General features: G+C 38.7%; 1 protein-coding gene across 1 annotated transcript in view; it reads left to right on the top strand.

The window, feature by feature from the left end:
- The window catches only part of F8 (coagulation factor VIII), a 158208-nt gene extending 157253 nt beyond the window's left edge, over nucleotides 1–955 (top strand). Inside the window, 1 exon segment of the mRNA XM_037199375.1 lies at nucleotides 504–955. Within this exon segment, the coding sequence (XP_037055270.1) occupies nucleotides 504–659 (156 nt within the window). The 3' untranslated portion in view covers nucleotides 660–955.
- Nucleotides 956–18412: the final 17457 nt, after the last annotated feature.

The raw sequence follows: 18412 nt of genomic DNA, 5'->3' as shown, positions 1-18412 counted from the left end.
TATTGAATGTTTACTATATATTCATCTTACAATAACAAATGCAGTGACTTTGGAGTCAACTAGTTGAGTCCTGACTCCCACCTCCAGATTACCTGACACACAGATATTGTGTATGACCTTAGGAAAAGCATTTTGTTTCATTGAGATTTTTTGACATGGGTGAGAATATTTCAGATGTAAGGCATAGCTAGAGCAATCCTACATAGCAGATAAGTGGGTTGATCTCAATTCTACAAGTCAAAACAACTTTTTGGCCCATGGAGTCATACAGTCTCCCAGAGTTCAATCTTAAAATGCTAAAAGTAAATTGAAGTAAGTCACTCATATGTTGTTATAAGCATTGTGACAGATGCAAAAAGGGGAAAGGGCCATTAGGTAGAGGAGCCATGGATGAGTGACTGACAGAAAAGGGAGAAACTAAAGTTGAGGCTTCTAGCAAGAATGTGGTGGTATAAATGGTACTTTTGTCAGTCAGTTAATAAATACTGTCTATCCTCTTTCAGGTTTTTCAGGGGAACCAGGACTCATCCACACCAACGGTGAATTCTCTAGACCCACCACTACTCACTCGATACCTTCGAATTCACCCCCAGGTCTGGGAGCACCAAATTGCCCTGAGGCTTGAGATTCTTGGATGTGAGGCCCAGCAGCTGTACTGAGGTGGCTTCTGCATCCTCTGCTTGTTACCCTTTGCCTCCTTCTTCAGCTCCAGGATTGCTTTAGTCAGTGTGTTGTTGCTGTGAAAAATCACCATGACCATGGCAACTCTTATCAAAGAAAGCATTTAATTGGGGCTTGCTTATAATTTCAGAGGTTTAGTCTATTGTCATGGTAGAGAGTATGGTAGCATGTAGGCAGATATGGTACTCGAGAAGCAGCTTAGAGTTCTACATCTGAATCCACAGGCTGCAAGAAGAGAGAGAGAATGGCCCTGGCTGGGCTTTTTAAACCTCAGCGTCCACCCTCAGTGACACACTTCCTCCAACATGGCCACACATACTCCAACAAGGCCACACCTCCTAATCCTCTGTAGTTCCACTCCCTGATGACTAAGAATTCAAACATATGAGCCTATGGGGGCTATTCTTTTCAAACCACAAGGAAGTTCTCTCACTAATTCAAGACCAGCATCCCTCTCAGGTTTCCACATACATACTGCCCCACACTGATTATGCCACCATCATTTTATTTAAAACCATACAGTCATATATGACTCTATTCTGATGCTTCCCAAATGATTAATTCTGCATTTTCCGAAAACTTAAGTGTCAACATTTATAATGGAAGTTGTGAAGAATCACACTAAGTTTTATAATTTCAGTATCAAATATATTTTATGCACTACCAAAACAAAAAATTTGTGACAGAATCAGAACTAGAAAAACAATTAGCTTATACCCTCTTAAATAACTCATGCCCATTAGCTGCATTCTTGACCCCCTTATATTTAGCCTTCCTTGTTCTCTTTTCTTCATGTTATATTGTACCCAAATGTATATTTTGTTTACATATATACATGTATTATTAGCTATATGCAGATTTTTTTCTTTGACATTGTATGACCTCACTTAATAATATACATTCGAAGTCTATCCATGTTCCTGTAATTTTACCTTCATTTAAACCTTAATTTAGAACCTGAAGCACTGAAACTTTTAGAAGAAAACACAGAGGAGAGCCATTAACATATCAGAGTAGTCAAGAACTTTTTAATCAAACACTAACAGCATAAGAACTAACCCCAAGTATCAACAGATGGGACTGCATGAAAATAAAAGGTTTCTGTACAGAAAAAGAAACAATCAGCAGTTAACATACAGCCAAAAGAATAAGAGAAAAGTCTTTACCAGCTACACATCATGAAAACATAAATATCCAGAATTTACAAAGAACTGCAGAAATTAAATACCAATAAAAATTGTTAATCAACTAATAGGCAAATGAACATAATGCACAGTTTTCAAAAAAAATGAAACACAACTGGTCAATAACTATTTTTTAGTGTTCAATATCCCTACCCATCAGGGAAATGCAAATCAAACTATTTTGAGATACCACCTCACCCTAGTCATTATAGCTATCAACAAATCTGATGAGAAATGTTGGAGGGGATGTGGAGAGAAGGCATACTTTATTCGCTGTTGGTGGTAATTAATATTACCATTGTGGAAATCAATTTGGAAATTTCTCAAAAAAATAAAAGCAGAGCTACCATATGACCCAGCTGTTTCATTCCTGGACATATGCCCAGAAAACTCCATACCCTACCATAGACATATATGTATCTCTATGTTTATCCTGTCTTATTAACTATAGCAAAGAATTAGAATCAACAGATGAATGGATAATAAAAATTTAGTATATACATACATATATATAATAGCCTGCTACTCAGCTCTAATGATAATACTCTTCTAAAAGACATATTTTAATATTTCCATAGGAAAATTATAAAGTTTAAAGTTCTATTAATGCATTTGTTTTAATCCTTCCTTCACTTAATTTCCTGGTAAAACAAAAATATAACAGAACTTTTTATACTATATCTTTGTCATTGAATCACGAGAAATCTCAACTGTTAAAAATTAGTAAATACTCCAGTATGCATTGCCACATTCTCTCCAGAAGCTTGGGAATGTTTCACTGGTTCTTCTACCTGTACACTTTATTATGCACAAACAAATCATGGTAGCAATTATAGTCCACCAAACAGTCAGAGGATGCATTTAAAGTTTGCAGCCCAGGATGGTTTGAAAACTGGAGAGAAAAAAATGTGTCCCAGTCACAGAAAAGGCAAAAGAATGGATATGGTTGTTTCATCCTAGTACATTTTCTAGTAATCCTGCTTGACCCTTCTGTGACTTCTTTGGGAATTATAACACAGTTGCCACATTTGTTATAATCCACAACTGACCAAAATGCAGATGATATGGTTTTATTTCCTATAAAATTCTAACCACTCATATCTAACTTAATAATCTGATTTTGACAGTCTTTTCCATTGATGATGCAGCTCTATTTCTCAAATGCTCTTGAAACCTATTGTTTTGTCTTCAGACATGAGTTAAATAAAACATTGATGCATACAAATGAATGTCTTTGAGAATTGTTTTTATACTAGAAATAAAAATGCAAGCAATGAATGATACTTTAAAAATAGAGAAGACATGAAGTTGTAAGGGATAAGAGGGTAAGGGTGGCCCTGGGAGGAGTTGGGGGAGTGTGGGATGAATATGATCAAAAGACATTGGGTGCATGTGTGAAATTCTCAAAAATTAGTAAAAATATTATATGTAAAAACAAATAAAGACATTCAATAGTAGAGAGGACACTAGACAACCCAATTTGTTTGTTGTAACACCAATTAAATTGAACCCAGAATAAGAAGGTATAATCAGTCTTTTTTGTCAAACCACCAGCCCAATAATGACACAGAGACTTATTAATATGAAAGCTTGGACTTATCTTAGACTTGTTTGTAGAAAACTTTCTTGTCGGACTTTCTTTTATGGGACTGCCAGCTCCCTAATAACAACACAGAGAATTAATATTAATTATGGAAGCTTGGCCTTAGCTTAGGCTTTCTTCCAACTAGCTCTTATAACTTAAATTTATCTGTCTCTATTAATCTGAATTCTGCCACATGGCTTGGTTACCTCTGTTCTGTACCATATGCTTGACTTCTTCAGAGTCTCTGGTGAAATCTGCATGCCTAGATTCCTCCTCTTCTTCCTTTCTCTCCCTAGAAATCTTACCTATTGTCCCCTGCCTAGATATTGGCCATTCAGCTTTTTACAAACCAATCAGAAGGTGCCTTTGGCAAAGACACATCTTGACAGTGTACACAAATATTCTTCAACAGTTCCCCCTTTTTGTCTAAATAAAAAGGAAAGGGTTTAACTAGCACAGTAAAACTATAATAAGAACAATTATCAAGTAAAAATTACATTTACAATGTCCAGTCCATTTGTATTTGGTAACTTTGGAGAAAATACTCTATTATCTATCCTATCTTGATGAGTCCAAAGTTTTATTCATAAACCACTTTCTATCATAACTTGTATTACCATCCTAAAAAATATCTTTTTAAGCTGGAAGGTGGTGGTGGATGCCTTTAATCCCAGCACTCAGGAGGCAGAGCCAGACAGATCTCTGTGAGTTCAAGGCCAGCCTAGGCTACAGAGTGAATTCCAGGAAAGGCACAAAGATACACAGAGAAACCTGGTCTCGAAAAACCAATATATATATATATAATCTTTTTAGAGCTAAAAATATTTTCATAGATAAACAACTTAAGTTTTTATTTCTCTCAACCTTATGCACTTTACATCTCTTGTTTCTTTTCCAAATTTGTTTTTTATTTTATTTTATAATTTAATTTAATTTTACATATCAGCCACAGATTCCCTGTCCTTCCTCCTCCCCCCCCGCCCCCCACCCTCCCCGAGTCCACCCCCCATTCCCATCTCATCCAGGGCAAGGACTCCACTGGGGATTCAGCTCAGCCTGGTAGATTTCAGTCAAGGCAGGTCCAGTCCCCTCCTCCCTTCACCCAGGCTGAGCAAAGTGTCCCTGCATAGGCCCCAGGTTCCAAACAGCCAGCTCATGCACTGAGGACAGGACCCAGTCCCACTGTCTGGATGCCTCCCAAACAGTTCAAGCTAATCAACTGTCTCACTTATCCAGAGGGCCTGATCCAGTTGGGGGCTCCTCAGCTATTGGTTCATAGTTCATGTGTTTCCACTATTTTGGCTATTTATCCCTGTGCTTTTTCCAATCATGGTCTCAGCAATTCTTGCTCATACAATAATACTTCCTCTTTCTTGCCGATTGGACTGCCAGAGCTCCACCTGGGGCCTGGCCAAGGTTCTCGGCATCTGCTTCCATCAGTCATTGGGTGAGATTTCTAGCACAACAGTTAGGGTGTTTGGCCATCCTATCACCAGAGTAGGTCAGTTTGGGCTGTCTCTCAAACATTGCCAGTAGTCTATTGTGGAGGTATCTTTGTGGGTTTCTGGGGACCTCTCTAGCACCCTGCTTCTTCCTATTCTCATATGGTCTTCATTTATCATGGTCTCTTTTTCCTTGTTCTCCCTCTCTGTTCTTGATCCAGCTGGGATCTCCCGTTTCCCTAAGCTCTCTTTCCCTCGACCCTTGACCTTTATTACCCCCCCCACGTCCAGTTTGCTCATGTAGATCTCATCCATTTCTCTGTCGGGCGATATCTGTGTCTTTCTTAGGGTCCTCCAGGTAGCCTCCCTGGAGTTGTGAGTAGCAGTCTAGTCATCCTTTGTTTTACATCTAGTATCCACCTATAATTGAGTACTTACCATGTTTATCTTTCTGAGTCTGGGTTACCTCACTTTCTAGATCCATCCATTTGCGTACAAAGCTCATGATGTCATTGTTTTTCTCTGCTGAGTAGTACTCCATCGTATATATGTACCACACTTTATTTATCCATTCTTCACTTGAAGGGCATCTAGGTTGTTTCCAAATTCTGGCTATTACAAATAATGCTGCTATGAACATCACTGAGCATGTGCGCTTGTGGTATGATTGAGCATTCCTTGGGTATATGCCCAAGAGTGGTATAGGTGGGTCTTGGGGGAGATTGATTCCCAATTTTCTAAGAAAGCTCCATATTGATTTCCAAAGTGGCTGTACAAGGTTGCATTCCCAACAGTGGAGGAGAGTTCCCCTTGCTCCACATCTTCTTCAGCATAAGCTGTCTTCAGTGGTTTTGTTCTTGGGCATTCTGACAGGTATAAGGCGGTATCTCAGAGTCATTTTGATTTGCATTTTCCTGATGATTAGGGATGTTGAGCAATTCCTTAAGTGTCTTTCAGCCATTTGAGCTTCCTCTGTTGAGAATTCTCTGTTTAGCTCTATAGCCCATTTCTTAATTGGACTCTTGGGCATTTTGATGTCTAATTTCTTGAGTTCTTTATATATTCTGGATATCAGCCCTCTGTCAGATGTGGGGTTCGTGAAGATCTTTTCCCATTCTGTAGGCTGTCACTTTGTCTTGTTGACCATGTCCTTAGGTCTACAAATGCTTCTCAGTTTCAAGAGGTCCCATTGATTGTTTGTTTGGCTCAGTGTCTGTGCTACTGGTGTTATATTTAGGAAGTTATCTCCTATGCCAATGCGTTCAAGACTACTTCCTACTTTCTCTTCTAGCAGGTTCAGAGTAGCTGGATTTATGTTGAGGTCTTTGATCCACTTGGACTTAAGTTTTGTGCCCGGTGACAGATATGGATCTATTTGCAGCCTTCTACACGTTGATATCCAGTTATGCCAGCACCATTTGTTGAAGATGCTTTCTTTTTTCCATTGTACACTTTTTGTTTCTTTGTCAAAAATTATATGTCCATAGGTGTGTGGGTTAATGTCAGGTTCTCCAATTCGATTCCATTGGTCCACATGTCAGTTTTTATGCCAATACCAAGCTGTTTTTATTACTGTAGCTCTATAGTAGAGCTTGAAGTCAGGGATTGTGATGCCTCCAGAAGTTGTTTTATTGTACAGGTTTCTTTTAGCTATCCTGGGTTTTTTGTTTTTCCATATGAAGTTGAGTATTGTTCTTTTTAGGTCTGTGAAGAATTGTGTTGGTATTTTGATGGGGATTGCATTGAATCTGTAGATTGCTTTTGGTAAGATCGCCATTTTTACTGTTAATCCTGCCTATCCATGAGCATGGGAGATCTTTCCATTTTCTGACAACTTCTTCAATTTCTTTTTTCAGGGACTTAAAGTTCTTGTCATATAGGTCCTTCACTTGCTTAGTTAGAGTTACCCCAAGGTATTTTATATCATTTGTGGCTATTGTAAAGGGTGATGTATCTCTGATTTCCTTCTCAGCCTGTTTGTCAATTGTATATAGGAGGGCTACTGATTTTTTTTTAGTTAATCTTGTATCCTGCTATGTTATTGAAGATGTTTATAAGCTGTATGAGTTCTTTGGTCGAATTTTTGGGGTCACTCATGTATACTATTATGTCATCTGCAAATAGCGAAAGCTTGACTTTTTCCTTTCCAATTTGTATCCCTTTGATCTCCTTATGTTGTCTTATTGCTCTGGCTAGAACTTCAAGTACTATATTGAATAAGTATGGGGAGAGCAGACAGCCTTGCCTTGTTCCTGATTTCAGTGGAATCACTTTGACTTTCTCTCCATTTAATTTGATTGTGGCTGTTGGCTTGCTGTAAATTGCCTTTATTATGTTTAGGTATGTTCCCTGTATTCCTGATCTGTCCAATACCTTTATCATGAAGGGGTGTTGGATTTTGTCAAATGCCTTTTCAGAGTCTAGTGAGATGATCATGTTGTTTTTTCTTTCAATTTGTTTATATGGTGTATTACATTGACAGAATTTTGTATGTTGAACCACCCTTGCATCCCTGGGATGAAGCCTGCTTGATCATGGTGGATAATTGTTTTGATGTGTTCTTGGTGTCTGTTTGCCGGTATTTTATTGAGTATTTTTACATCAATGTTAATGAGGGAGATCGGTCTATAGTTCTCTTTCTTTGTTGCATCTTTGTTTGGCTTAGTAATCAGGGTAATGGTAGCTTCATAGAAGGAGTTTGGTAATGTTCCTTCTGTTTCTATTGTGTGGAACAATTTAAAGAGTATGGGTAGTAATTCTTCTTTGAAGATCTGGTAGAATTCTGCGCTGAAACCATCTGGCCCTGGGCTTATTTTGGTTGGGAGACTTTTAATGACTGATTCTATTTCCTTAGGGGTTATTGGACAATTTATATGGTTTATCTGGTCTTGATTTAACTTAGGTATGAGGTACCCATTCAGAAAATTATCCATTTCTTTTAGATTTTCCGGTTTTGTGAAGTAGATGTTTTTGAAGTATGTCCTGATGATTTTCTGGATTTCCTCAGTGTTAGTTGTTATGTCTACCTTTTCATTTCTGATTTTGTTAATTTGGATGCTCTCTCTGCCTTTTGGTTAGTTTGGATAAGGGCTTGTCTATCTTGTTGATTTTCTCAAAGAACCAACTCTTTGTTTCATTAATTTTTTGTATTGTTCTCTTTGTTTCTATTTTATTGATTTCAGCTCTCAATTTGATTATTTCCTGGCATCTATTTTTCCTAGGTGACTTTGCTTCTTCTTATTCTAGAGCTTTCGGGTGTGCTGTTAAGTCACTAGTGTGAGATTTCTCCAACTTCTTTATGTGGGCATTTAGTGCTATGAATTTCCCTCTTAACACTGCCTTCATAGTATCCCATAAGTTTGGGTATGTGGTGTCTTCATTTTCATTGATCTCTAGGAAGTCTTTAATTTCTTTGTTTATTTCTTCCTTAACCCATTGGTGATTCAGTTGAGCATTAAGCTTTCTGTAGTTTTTGTTGTTGTTGAAGTCTAACTTTAAACCATGGTAGTCTGATAGAATGCAGGAGGTTATTCCAATTGTTTTGTATCTGTTGAGATTTGCTTTGTGGCCAAGTATGTGGTTGATTTTAGAGAAGGTTCCATAGGGTGCTGAGAAGAAGGTATATTCTTTTTTGTTAGGATGGAATGTTCTGTGGATGTTGATTAAGTCCAATTGGGTCATGACATCAGTTAAATCCTTTATTTCTCTGTTAAGTTTCAATTTTGCAGATCTGCCCTGAGGTGAAAGTGTAGTGTTGAAATCTCCCACTATTAATGTGTGGGGTTTTATATGTGGTTTAAGCTTTAGTAATGTTTCTTTTACATATGTGGGTGCCCTTGTGTTTGGGGCATAAATGTTCAGAATTGAAACTTCATCTTGGTGGATCTTTCCTATGATGAGTATGCTATGCTCTTCTTGATGTCTTTTGATTGATTTTAGTTTAAAGTCTATTTCGCTGGAAGTTAGGATGGCTACACCCGCTTGCTTCTTAAGACCATTTGATTGGAAAGATTTTTCCCAGCCTTTTATTCTTAGGTAGTGTTTATCTTTGAATTTGAGATGTGTTTCTTGTATGCAGCAGAAAGATGGGTCCTGCTTTTGTATCCATTCTGTTAGCCTGTGTCTTTTTATAGATGAATTAAGTCCAATGATATTAAGGGATATTAATGACCAGTGATTATTCATTCCTGTTATTTTTTTGTGGTAGTGTATGTGTACTTCTCTTCTTTGGGGTTTACTGTTGTGGTGTTATATATTGCCTGTGTTTTCAAGGGTGTATCTGACTTCCTTAGGTTGGAATTTTCCTCCTAGTGCTTTCTGTATGGCTAGGTTTGTGGATAAGTATTGTTTAAATCTGGCTTTGTCTTGGAATGTCTTGTTCATTCTGTCTATGATGATTGAAAGTTTTGCTTTCAAATTATTCTAGTGTATTAGTCTAGGCTGGCATCCATGGTCTCTTAGTGTCTGCATTACATCTGTCCAGGTCCTTCTGGCTTTCAAAGTCTCCATTGAGAAATCGGGTGTTATTCTGATGGGTCTGCCTTTATAATCACTTGGCCTTTTTCCTTTGCTGCTGTTAACATTCTTTCTTTATTCTGTAGGTTTAGTTGTTTAATTATTATGTGGTGAGGGGACTTTTTTGGGCATCTATTCTTTTTGGTGTTCTATAGGCTTCTTGTATCTTCATAGGCATTTTCTTCTTTAGGTTGGGAAAGTTTTCTTCTGTGATCTTATTGAATGTATTTTCTGTGCCTTTGAGTTGGTATTCTTCTCCTTCCTCTATCCCTATTATTCTTAGGTTTGGTCTTCTCATGGTGTCCCAGATTTCTTGGACATTTTGTGTTATAATTTTTTTGGCGTTGGTATTTTCTTTGACTGACAAATCCATTTCCTCCATTTTATCCTCTACACCAGAGATCCTCTCCTCTATCTCTTGTATTCTGTTGGTTATGCTTGCATCTCTGTTTCTTGTTCATTCTGTCAGATTTTCTATTTCCAGTATTCCCTCTGTTTGTGTCTTCTTCATTGTTTCTATTTCCCTTTTCAGGTCTTGGACTGTTTCCCTCATCTGTTTCATTGTTTTTTCATGGTTTTCTTTCAGGGATTTATTGTTTTCTTCCACTTTATTTGTCCTTTCCTCTAGTTTTTTATAGCACTTTTCCCATTTTTGTTTGACTTTTCATTTTCTTTATTGATTTCCTCTGCTTTTTTGTTTATCTTTTCCTCAAATTCATTTTTTTATTTCTTCTTTAAAAGCCTCTAGCATCTTCATGATGTTATTCTTAAGGTTGCTTTCTTCTGCTTCTTCCACTTTGTGATGTTCAGGTCTTGCTGTTGGAGGCGGGCTAGGTTCTGGTGATGCTGTATTGCTCTTTATTTTGTTGTATGTACTTCTGCCTTGACGTCTGCCCATCTCCTTGTGGATTCATTCTTGGTCTTATCAGCGCTCTTGGTCCAGTCAGAGCTTACAGATTCGGTGTTTCAGGAAGCCTTTCTTGGTCCAATGAGAGGTGGCAGATTCTGCTTCTCAGAAAGCCACTCCTGGTCTAATCAGGGCTGGCAGATTCCCTGTCTCCTGAGTTTACTCTTGGTCCAATGATGGCTCTTTGTCCAATGAGAGCTCTCTCTTTCTCTTGGCCAGGTGGGAGCTCTCTGGGCTAGATGGGAGCTCTCTGGGCCTGATGAGAGCTCTCTGGACTGGATGGGAGCTCTCTGGGTTGGTGGGAGCTCTTTGGGATGGATGGGAGCTCTCTGGGTCAGATGGGAGCTCTGGGCCAGATGGGAGCTGGGGGCTGGTCACTAAGTCTCAGGAAGTGGTGGGGGTCTTGGGTGGATGTGTGTGGGGGCAGGCAGGGTCTGGCGGGGGGGGGGGGTCTTGGAGAAGGGGAACCTTCCTGAGGGGCCCCCGCCTGATGACCAGCAACTGGGGTCAAGTTGGGCAGGTCTTCCCTGGGAACTGCTGGTGCCCAGGGATGGGACCTAGGGGCCGGCCTCCCTGGGTATGACCCCAGACATTCAACTCTGGTCTGAATGGGAGCTCTGGGCCAGATGAGAGCTGGGCTAGATGGGCTCTTTTCCAAATTTGATCACAATGAAATCTGTAACTATAATTATCTAGTCTTCAACCCCATCAAAGACCCGAGAAGGATATAATATTACCTGAGTAAACAGGAAATGCAGAGAAAACAATTTCCAAAACTATAGAATTGACAGAGACAACTGGCTGCCTGGACAGTCATTCAAGGTTCCTCTACAATGTTGGGACATCTTTGGCCTGCAGGCCTAGAATGTCTGATAGACTTTTCTGTGAGGCAGGGAATTTTTGAAGGACTCTCCTACCTTGTCTTAGCAAGGTTCGGCAGTCATTTTCTTTTGCATCCTGCTTGTCTAATTTGAACAGCATACTGTCAGCAGTTGAGGCAAGGGCAGTTTCTTTGTTCAGTGGTTAACTTTGCCACAATGAAAGCAAACTCCATATGGAGGTTCTTCAATGTTCATCATCCTCTTTTACCAGGAGCAGATGTGTCTCACTGTCATAAAAAGCCTTCTGTTATTAAAACATTATAAATGACATACTCTGTAGGTCTGTGAAGTGTTTGAAGACTATCTATTTAAAATATATCTCTGACCTTGAAAACTTACCTAAGATGACTATAAGTTTGATTGTTATAAATGACTAATGACTAACTTACATTTCTTTATTTTCCTAAACAGTTTGTAATAATAGCCTTTAAGGACTAGAACTTTACACTACATTTTAAAATGAGCTGTGTAGGTACAATACCTTGAACAAGAGTAGAAACATATATACAGTATGATAAAACAAAAATAATATTAAAGGTAGATTCAATAATTCTATCATTTATGTATCCCCCTTTTTCTTTTCAGAAAGAGCTCCTTGAATCCAACCTGATTTGTTTAGGTGTTTTTCCTGACCATTACCAATAACAATTTGTAACCACCACCCCCCAAAAAAAACCCCAATGGCAAACATCCACTGAATGACCAGAAACCACCCACCCCACCTCTTGGGAATGTGGGTAGCATGTTCTCTAAACTGCTTCCTGTTGTCTGGGGGTGACAGCATCTCTAGAGGACCCTGAAAAAAATGAGATAAAGGTCAAGTCCTGGGAGAACTAGCTGTATTATCTTTTGTATAGTATCTGTGTGATGGGAAAGTGTAGAGCTTATCTGGAACCTTGGCTGGAGTAATCTGTGAGGCTGGACCATCTCAGGTAGCATGTTTGAAGTTGTTCTGGATGCAGAATTTTGAGGAAACTGCAACAGAGGTGTTCTGAGAGGCCAAATCACCTGGACAACTTGTCTTTATGGTTGTTTGGTCCTATTTATCTGAAAACACATCAACTTTTAAAGGTAACATATATCTATATTAGCACAAGTATGGAATTTGCAGTGTGCACAAGTCAGCTAAAGATGATTTTTCTTTGTTCTGTTTGAGCAGGTAAAAGACATCTGTCAACATTATAAGTCTGTTTGGACTGCATAACCAAACTTCTATCTATGCCATATGAAATGATGGCATGTTATAAGAAGTCATGAGGGCTCTGTAGCCAACAAGATTTATCATGTCTCATCCAGTCTCAGAGCTGTTCCTATAGTAGAGTAATCACCATATATGTCACCTGTCCTGTAGTCTTTTTTTTTCTTTATGTCTGTAGCCAAGATCCTCAGGAGGTCTCTGCTATAACACCAATCTTAAAAGGTCTTATTAATTAAAACAAACCTGGAGCCATATATTGGGGTGAACACTGAAAGATGAGAGAAACAAAACAAGCTACAGGTAACCTCACCTCCGCTAACTTCTCAGCCGATCCTGCTTTCATGAATATTCAGACTGAAAGCTTCTGAGTCCTCACTGTGGGGCATCTACCCACCAACCCCACAGTTCCCCAGAGTTTTCTTGAGTGAGAGCAGCATGAAATATTAGATAGAAGGATTTAGAGTGTGGAGATAAACAGATAGAAAATACAGGATAGCCTTGAGAGGGCCTGGAACTTATTCCAATGAGCCCTGACTGTCTCTGCCCTAAAGTATTTATAGAAATGCCAAGGGGTGGAGCAAAAGACATCCCCCCAGCACAGCCAAGTGCAGACCATCTCAGACACCTGCACTCAGGCCCGTGATACAGTCCCATCCTCTCTATGCAGACCTGCTGGGTAAAGCCACGAGGAACCTGAAAATGGGCTCCCATGGGTTCCCCTTTCTTAATATATAAAAATAACTCCTTATTAAGAGCTCACAGCAATCTCCATAGCTGTTAAACCTTCCAATATGGGAGTAGAGGATGATAAAGATGGCATTTCTTTTTTTGGATTGGGTCCAAGGTGACTACAGCAGCCTTAGCTGCATCAAGCCCTTTCTAAATGAAAAAGTCTTAATGCAATTGCAAACCTAAAGAATCCCTTAGCTTCATCATTACCATTGACAGGTTAACATTAATATTGCTATACATAGTTACAATTCTCTCAATCTTACATCTCAAAGCAAACTCTTCACAGAACCATTTGAATTAACATAAATGGTGTTATATATAGTTGTAGGCAAATTTCTAAATAGTCGTATTAAATAAGAAACACAGAGCCAAATATAGGGGTAGTAGCTGAAGAGATCAGAGAAATAGCGAATAGCCACAACTAGCCTTAGCTTACCACCATGTAGTAGCTTCCCTACAGAGAGCTTCTTCCTGGCTAACCAGGACTTTTATTGCCTTCCTGTTCTGCCTTTTCATTGGCTCTAAGCCCACTCACATCACTTCTTTGTCACTATTTGTCTATACAGACCCCCAGGTCTCTATGGTTGGTACTGGGATTAAAGGCATGTATCACCACACTTGGCTGTGTCCTTGATCACACAGATACTCTGCCTGCCATATGATCAGATTAAGGGCATGTGCTACCACCACCTGACTTCTGTTTATGGCTCACTATAGCCTCTGATCTCCAGGCATTCTTTATTTATTAACATACAAATAAAATCACATTTCAACACAAATAAAATACCACCACATTTCCCCTTTTTATTCTAATAAAAAGAAAAAAGAAAAAAGTTACAACTAATATAAGAAAAACTGTATATAATAAGTACAATAACTATATACAATATATACAAGCAATAAATACCTCAACAATGTCTAGTCCATTTGCACTTGACAAACTCAGAGAAAATATTACATTATTTATCCTATTTTGGAAAATCTAAAATGCATCTGATTCACTTTTTTTTTTTTGGTTTTTCGAGACAGGGTTTCTCTGTGTAGCTTTGCGCCTTTCCTGGAGCTCACTTGGAAGCCCAGGCTGCTGATTCACTTTTTATTGTAACTTGTATTACCAAAACTATCTTATAATGTCTTTCAAATGTATACACTTTATACCTCTTTAGTGAGCCTCTTTTCTGAATTTCTTAACAAGAAAAACTATAACTATGTAATCTTCAACTAACTATAACTGTAACTATCTAATCTTCAACTCCCTCAGAGATCCAAGAAGGAATAACATTACCTAATAAAACAGGAAGTGCAAGCAAGCAGCTTCCAAATAATGTGAGTTGACAGAAACAGCCAGCTGCCTGGACAGTCACCTGAGGTTTCTCCGCAGTGTTGGGGCATCATCTTTAGCCTATAGGTTTAGTGTATCTGACAGACTCATTTGTAAAGTAGGATGTACACAAGGTTAACAGTTCAAACTCACATTCGGTGAGAGTAGTCAATGTACCAGATACACCTGAATTCCACCAGTGTCCTGTCATGATTCAGGATTTTAAATTCTGGAAATTGCTGATGTTTTTGGAATTTGGCTGTCCATTCTTCTTGGCTTGTGGGAGGCTTCATCTCACCATTCCATTCTTCTCTGCATCCCATTCTTCTCAGCTTGTGGGTGGCTTCATCTCTTTTATTAAATGCCAGTCTACCATTGAGAGGATTGACTCTGTTAACCTAGTTACTCTTACAAGAATAACTGATTCAGCTACTGTTCCACTGCACACCAGAAGCCATTGGTCCACTGCCTGTTCAGCTGCCTTGGAAGAAAAGGGCACTGTACCTTTTCCAGATTGCAAAGGTCACTTCAGCGATGGTGCCAGATTGTCTGGCCTCAGAGGACATCTGTTGCTAAAGCCACAACCACACTTGTCTTGGCAAGAATCGGTAGTCCTTTGTTTCGTGTCCTGTCTGTCCATTTTGTCCTGTTTGTCAGCAGTCGATGTGAGGGCACTTTGTTGCCCAGTGGCTAACTTTTGCCACAATGAAAGTTAACTCCATATGCAGTTTCTTCAATGCCCATATCTTCTCTGAAGTAGATTGTTTTTGCAGGGAGCCAACATGTCTCATAGTCATAAAAAAAGAAAAAAATTCTAAGTTATTAAAGCATTTTAAATGTCATATTCTGTAGATCTCTAAAGGGTTTGAAAAATATCTGCCTGTCTAAAATATCTTGGCTCAACCTTGAAAAAATACCTAATATGACTACAAGTTCTATTATAATGTCTAACTACTAACTTTCATTTCTTTATATCCTAATAGTTGGTAATAATAACATTCAAGGATTAGCAAATTGCATTACATTGTTAAATGAACTGTATAAGTACAATACCCTGAACAAGATGAGAAATATACATATAGCATTTTGTAACAATATCAATCTCAATATATATAATTTGTATACAATAAATAAAAATCCAATCCAATGTAAAATATTTAAAACTAGTAGTTGTCTTTTAAAAGTAGATTCAATAATCTACCTTTTTATCTTGATCACATCTATATTCTCTCTTTTCTTTTCAGAGTAGATTCAATAATCTACCCTCTATTTTATCATTTCTATCTATATCTTTTTTTCAAACAAGAACCTTAAATCTAATCTCCTTTGCTTAGCCCTTTTCCTACCCATTAACAACAACTTGTAACTAACCCTCCTAAACAATGATTATTATCCCAGACCCGAAACCCCTTGAAAGACCAAAAACCACCCACCTCACACCACATCTTTGGGAATGTAGGTGTCGTGTTCTTAAAATTGCTTCCTGCTAGTTGTGGGCAAGGGCATCTTTAGGGGATCCTGAAAAGAAAAACTGTGTGTTAATTGTCAAGTTCTAGGAAAGGTAGCTATATCATTTGTTGTCCAGTCTCTGCATAATACCAAAGTTCAGGGCTTATTTCAAGTCCTTGTTCAAGTAGTATGTGAAACTAGATCATCTCAGCTAGCCATATCAAAATTGTTCTGAGCAGTTTGTAGTCCAAAGCTGATCTGCGGGTGATGTTTTTCAGCTTAGTGGTATTATTATTGTCCATGTGGAATCATTGTTGTGGGGCCCCATCATCTTTCTGGAGACTTCAAATTCAATGTTAGGCCTAGTTGTGATTACCTGCAGAAAATTGATGGAGACTCAAACACAAAAACATGTATAGGCAGCTAAATGAAGCCTTTTTTCTAGAATGAGTTCATACTCTATATAACCATTAATATAATAACAAAAGTTTAAAATATATATATTAATCTTATAAATTTTGATATAACATTCATAACTTAAGAAAAGTTTAAAGAATCAAAATAGAACCAAACAACTGAGATTAGTAGCAATAGAATAGTCCCTTAATTTTTTTGTTTTCTTCTGTCCCATATCAGAAGATGGCTCTTTCTTCTGGCATAATACAGAGATTTTGCATTTTCCTTTTAACAACATGCTTGGGTTTAGAGAAGGAGAGAGCCATTCTCCAAATTCAAAGTCAGCTTTAATTTTTAATTGAACTGGGACTACAAAAAGACCATTTGTGTTAAGTGTCTGTAGAGAAGAGCAGAAACAAACATTTAGGAAGACTTATGAAATTTTATAGATGATATACCAATAGGCCAATTTTCTCCTTTTCTTGGGGCATTTTTTCTAGATGATTTGTCCTTTTTCTTCAGATGTCTCATTTGTCCAGTGTTCTTCAGATTCCTTAGCCTTTATTCTACTGAAAGACAAAAACAAAAGCCCTTCCCTGTGGTGGTATTCTAATTGTACTGAAATGTGATTTTGATTGTATGGTAATAAATAAAGTTGCCCGGTGGTCAGAGCTATTAGAGCCATAGACAGAGTGTGGCGGTGGTGGCACACGCCTTTAATCCCATAGATCTCTGTGTGTTCAGGGATACAGCCAGCATTGGAGACATATGCCTTTAAGACCTAGGGGGCTGTACATTCAGACAGTGACGAGGCAGTCATGTGTTTGGGTTTACAACCAATGAGAAGGCAGAACAACATACTATAAAAAAAAAAAAACGAACAGACAGGATATAGCTCTCTTTCGGGAAGCTGGGACACCACAGGCGGAAGGGTGAGATTTTAGCTCTGAGCTCTGACCTCTCGGCTTTCTCTTTTACATTGTTTCTGTGTTTCTTATTTAATAAGATGGTTGGTTACATCAACATCTGGCGCCCAACGTGACAAGAATCCATTAAAAACCACTTGGCTTGGCGGCAGGTCCGCTTTCCCGCAAGGGCGGCAGGCGGCGGCAGGCGGCAGTCGGCTACCTAGTCCGAGCTGCGGCTTCTTAGCCCGGGCCTAGGTCTGTGAGCAGCTTGCTTAAAGCCGGTGCTACAAACAACTCAGACCTGCCCTGCCAAACAGGGCCCTGCCTGTAAAGCCAACACACGTGGTTGGAGCTTAAGGAAGCCAGACCCAAGCCTTGACTCGGCACAAGAGGGAACACGTGGCTGGATTTAAGCTTTAGCCAGCTACACTTTCTTGTGCGTTTTCTCTCTCTCTCTCTTTCCTCTCTCTCTCTCTCTCTCTCTCTCTCTCTCTCTCTCTCTCTCTCTCTCTCTCTGGATTTACACCTGGGACACTAGGTGGCTGTTTTGAAAATCCCCTCGGATTTCTACTGTTCTACGCAGATTTGGTAAGTCATAACATATCAGATATTTTAAAGGAAACTATCTAAAAGAGAATTTTTTTCCACATTAAAAAACAAATGGGTTTTATGTGTACATTGGAAGAAAATTGGTTTTTGTTCGAAATTTTAGGCAGTCTGACAATGGAACAACTATATAATATTAGTATTGGTGGAATTATGCAGCTTATCACTATGCTAATCCACATTTTAATATTTAAAAAGATAGTCAATTTAAGTGCCAGGATAACAGCTTTAGAAGAACTTGTTAACCCTGTAAAAATTCAGACAGAAGAAATTAACAGTGAAGTTGTTTCAAGTCGGGATCATAAGGTTGCAGAAAGAAAGCCTGTTTTCACACAGTCACCCTTAATTTATCCTGTAACCGTACAGCAGATGCCTGATCAAATGGCTACACAAAATATTTGGGCTCCAATTGAAATGTTGGATTTAAAAAGGTTTAAGGAGGCAATAGTATCTTATGGCATGCATTCCCCATATGTAAAGCAAATGTTAAACTCTTGGTCAACATATAATAGGATTGTACCACGGGACTGGCGGACCTTGCACAAGGTGTTCTGGAACCCAGCCAGAGACTTCAATTTCTGACCTGGTTTAAGGAGGAGGCTAAAAA

This window comes from Peromyscus leucopus, chromosome X, assembly GCF_004664715.2.
Source record: "Peromyscus leucopus breed LL Stock chromosome X, UCI_PerLeu_2.1, whole genome shotgun sequence".
NCBI classification, from domain to species: domain Eukaryota; kingdom Metazoa; phylum Chordata; class Mammalia; order Rodentia; family Cricetidae; genus Peromyscus; species Peromyscus leucopus.
The sequence above is the reverse complement of the archived record's forward strand: the minus strand, read 5'-3'. Positions and strand labels throughout refer to the sequence as shown.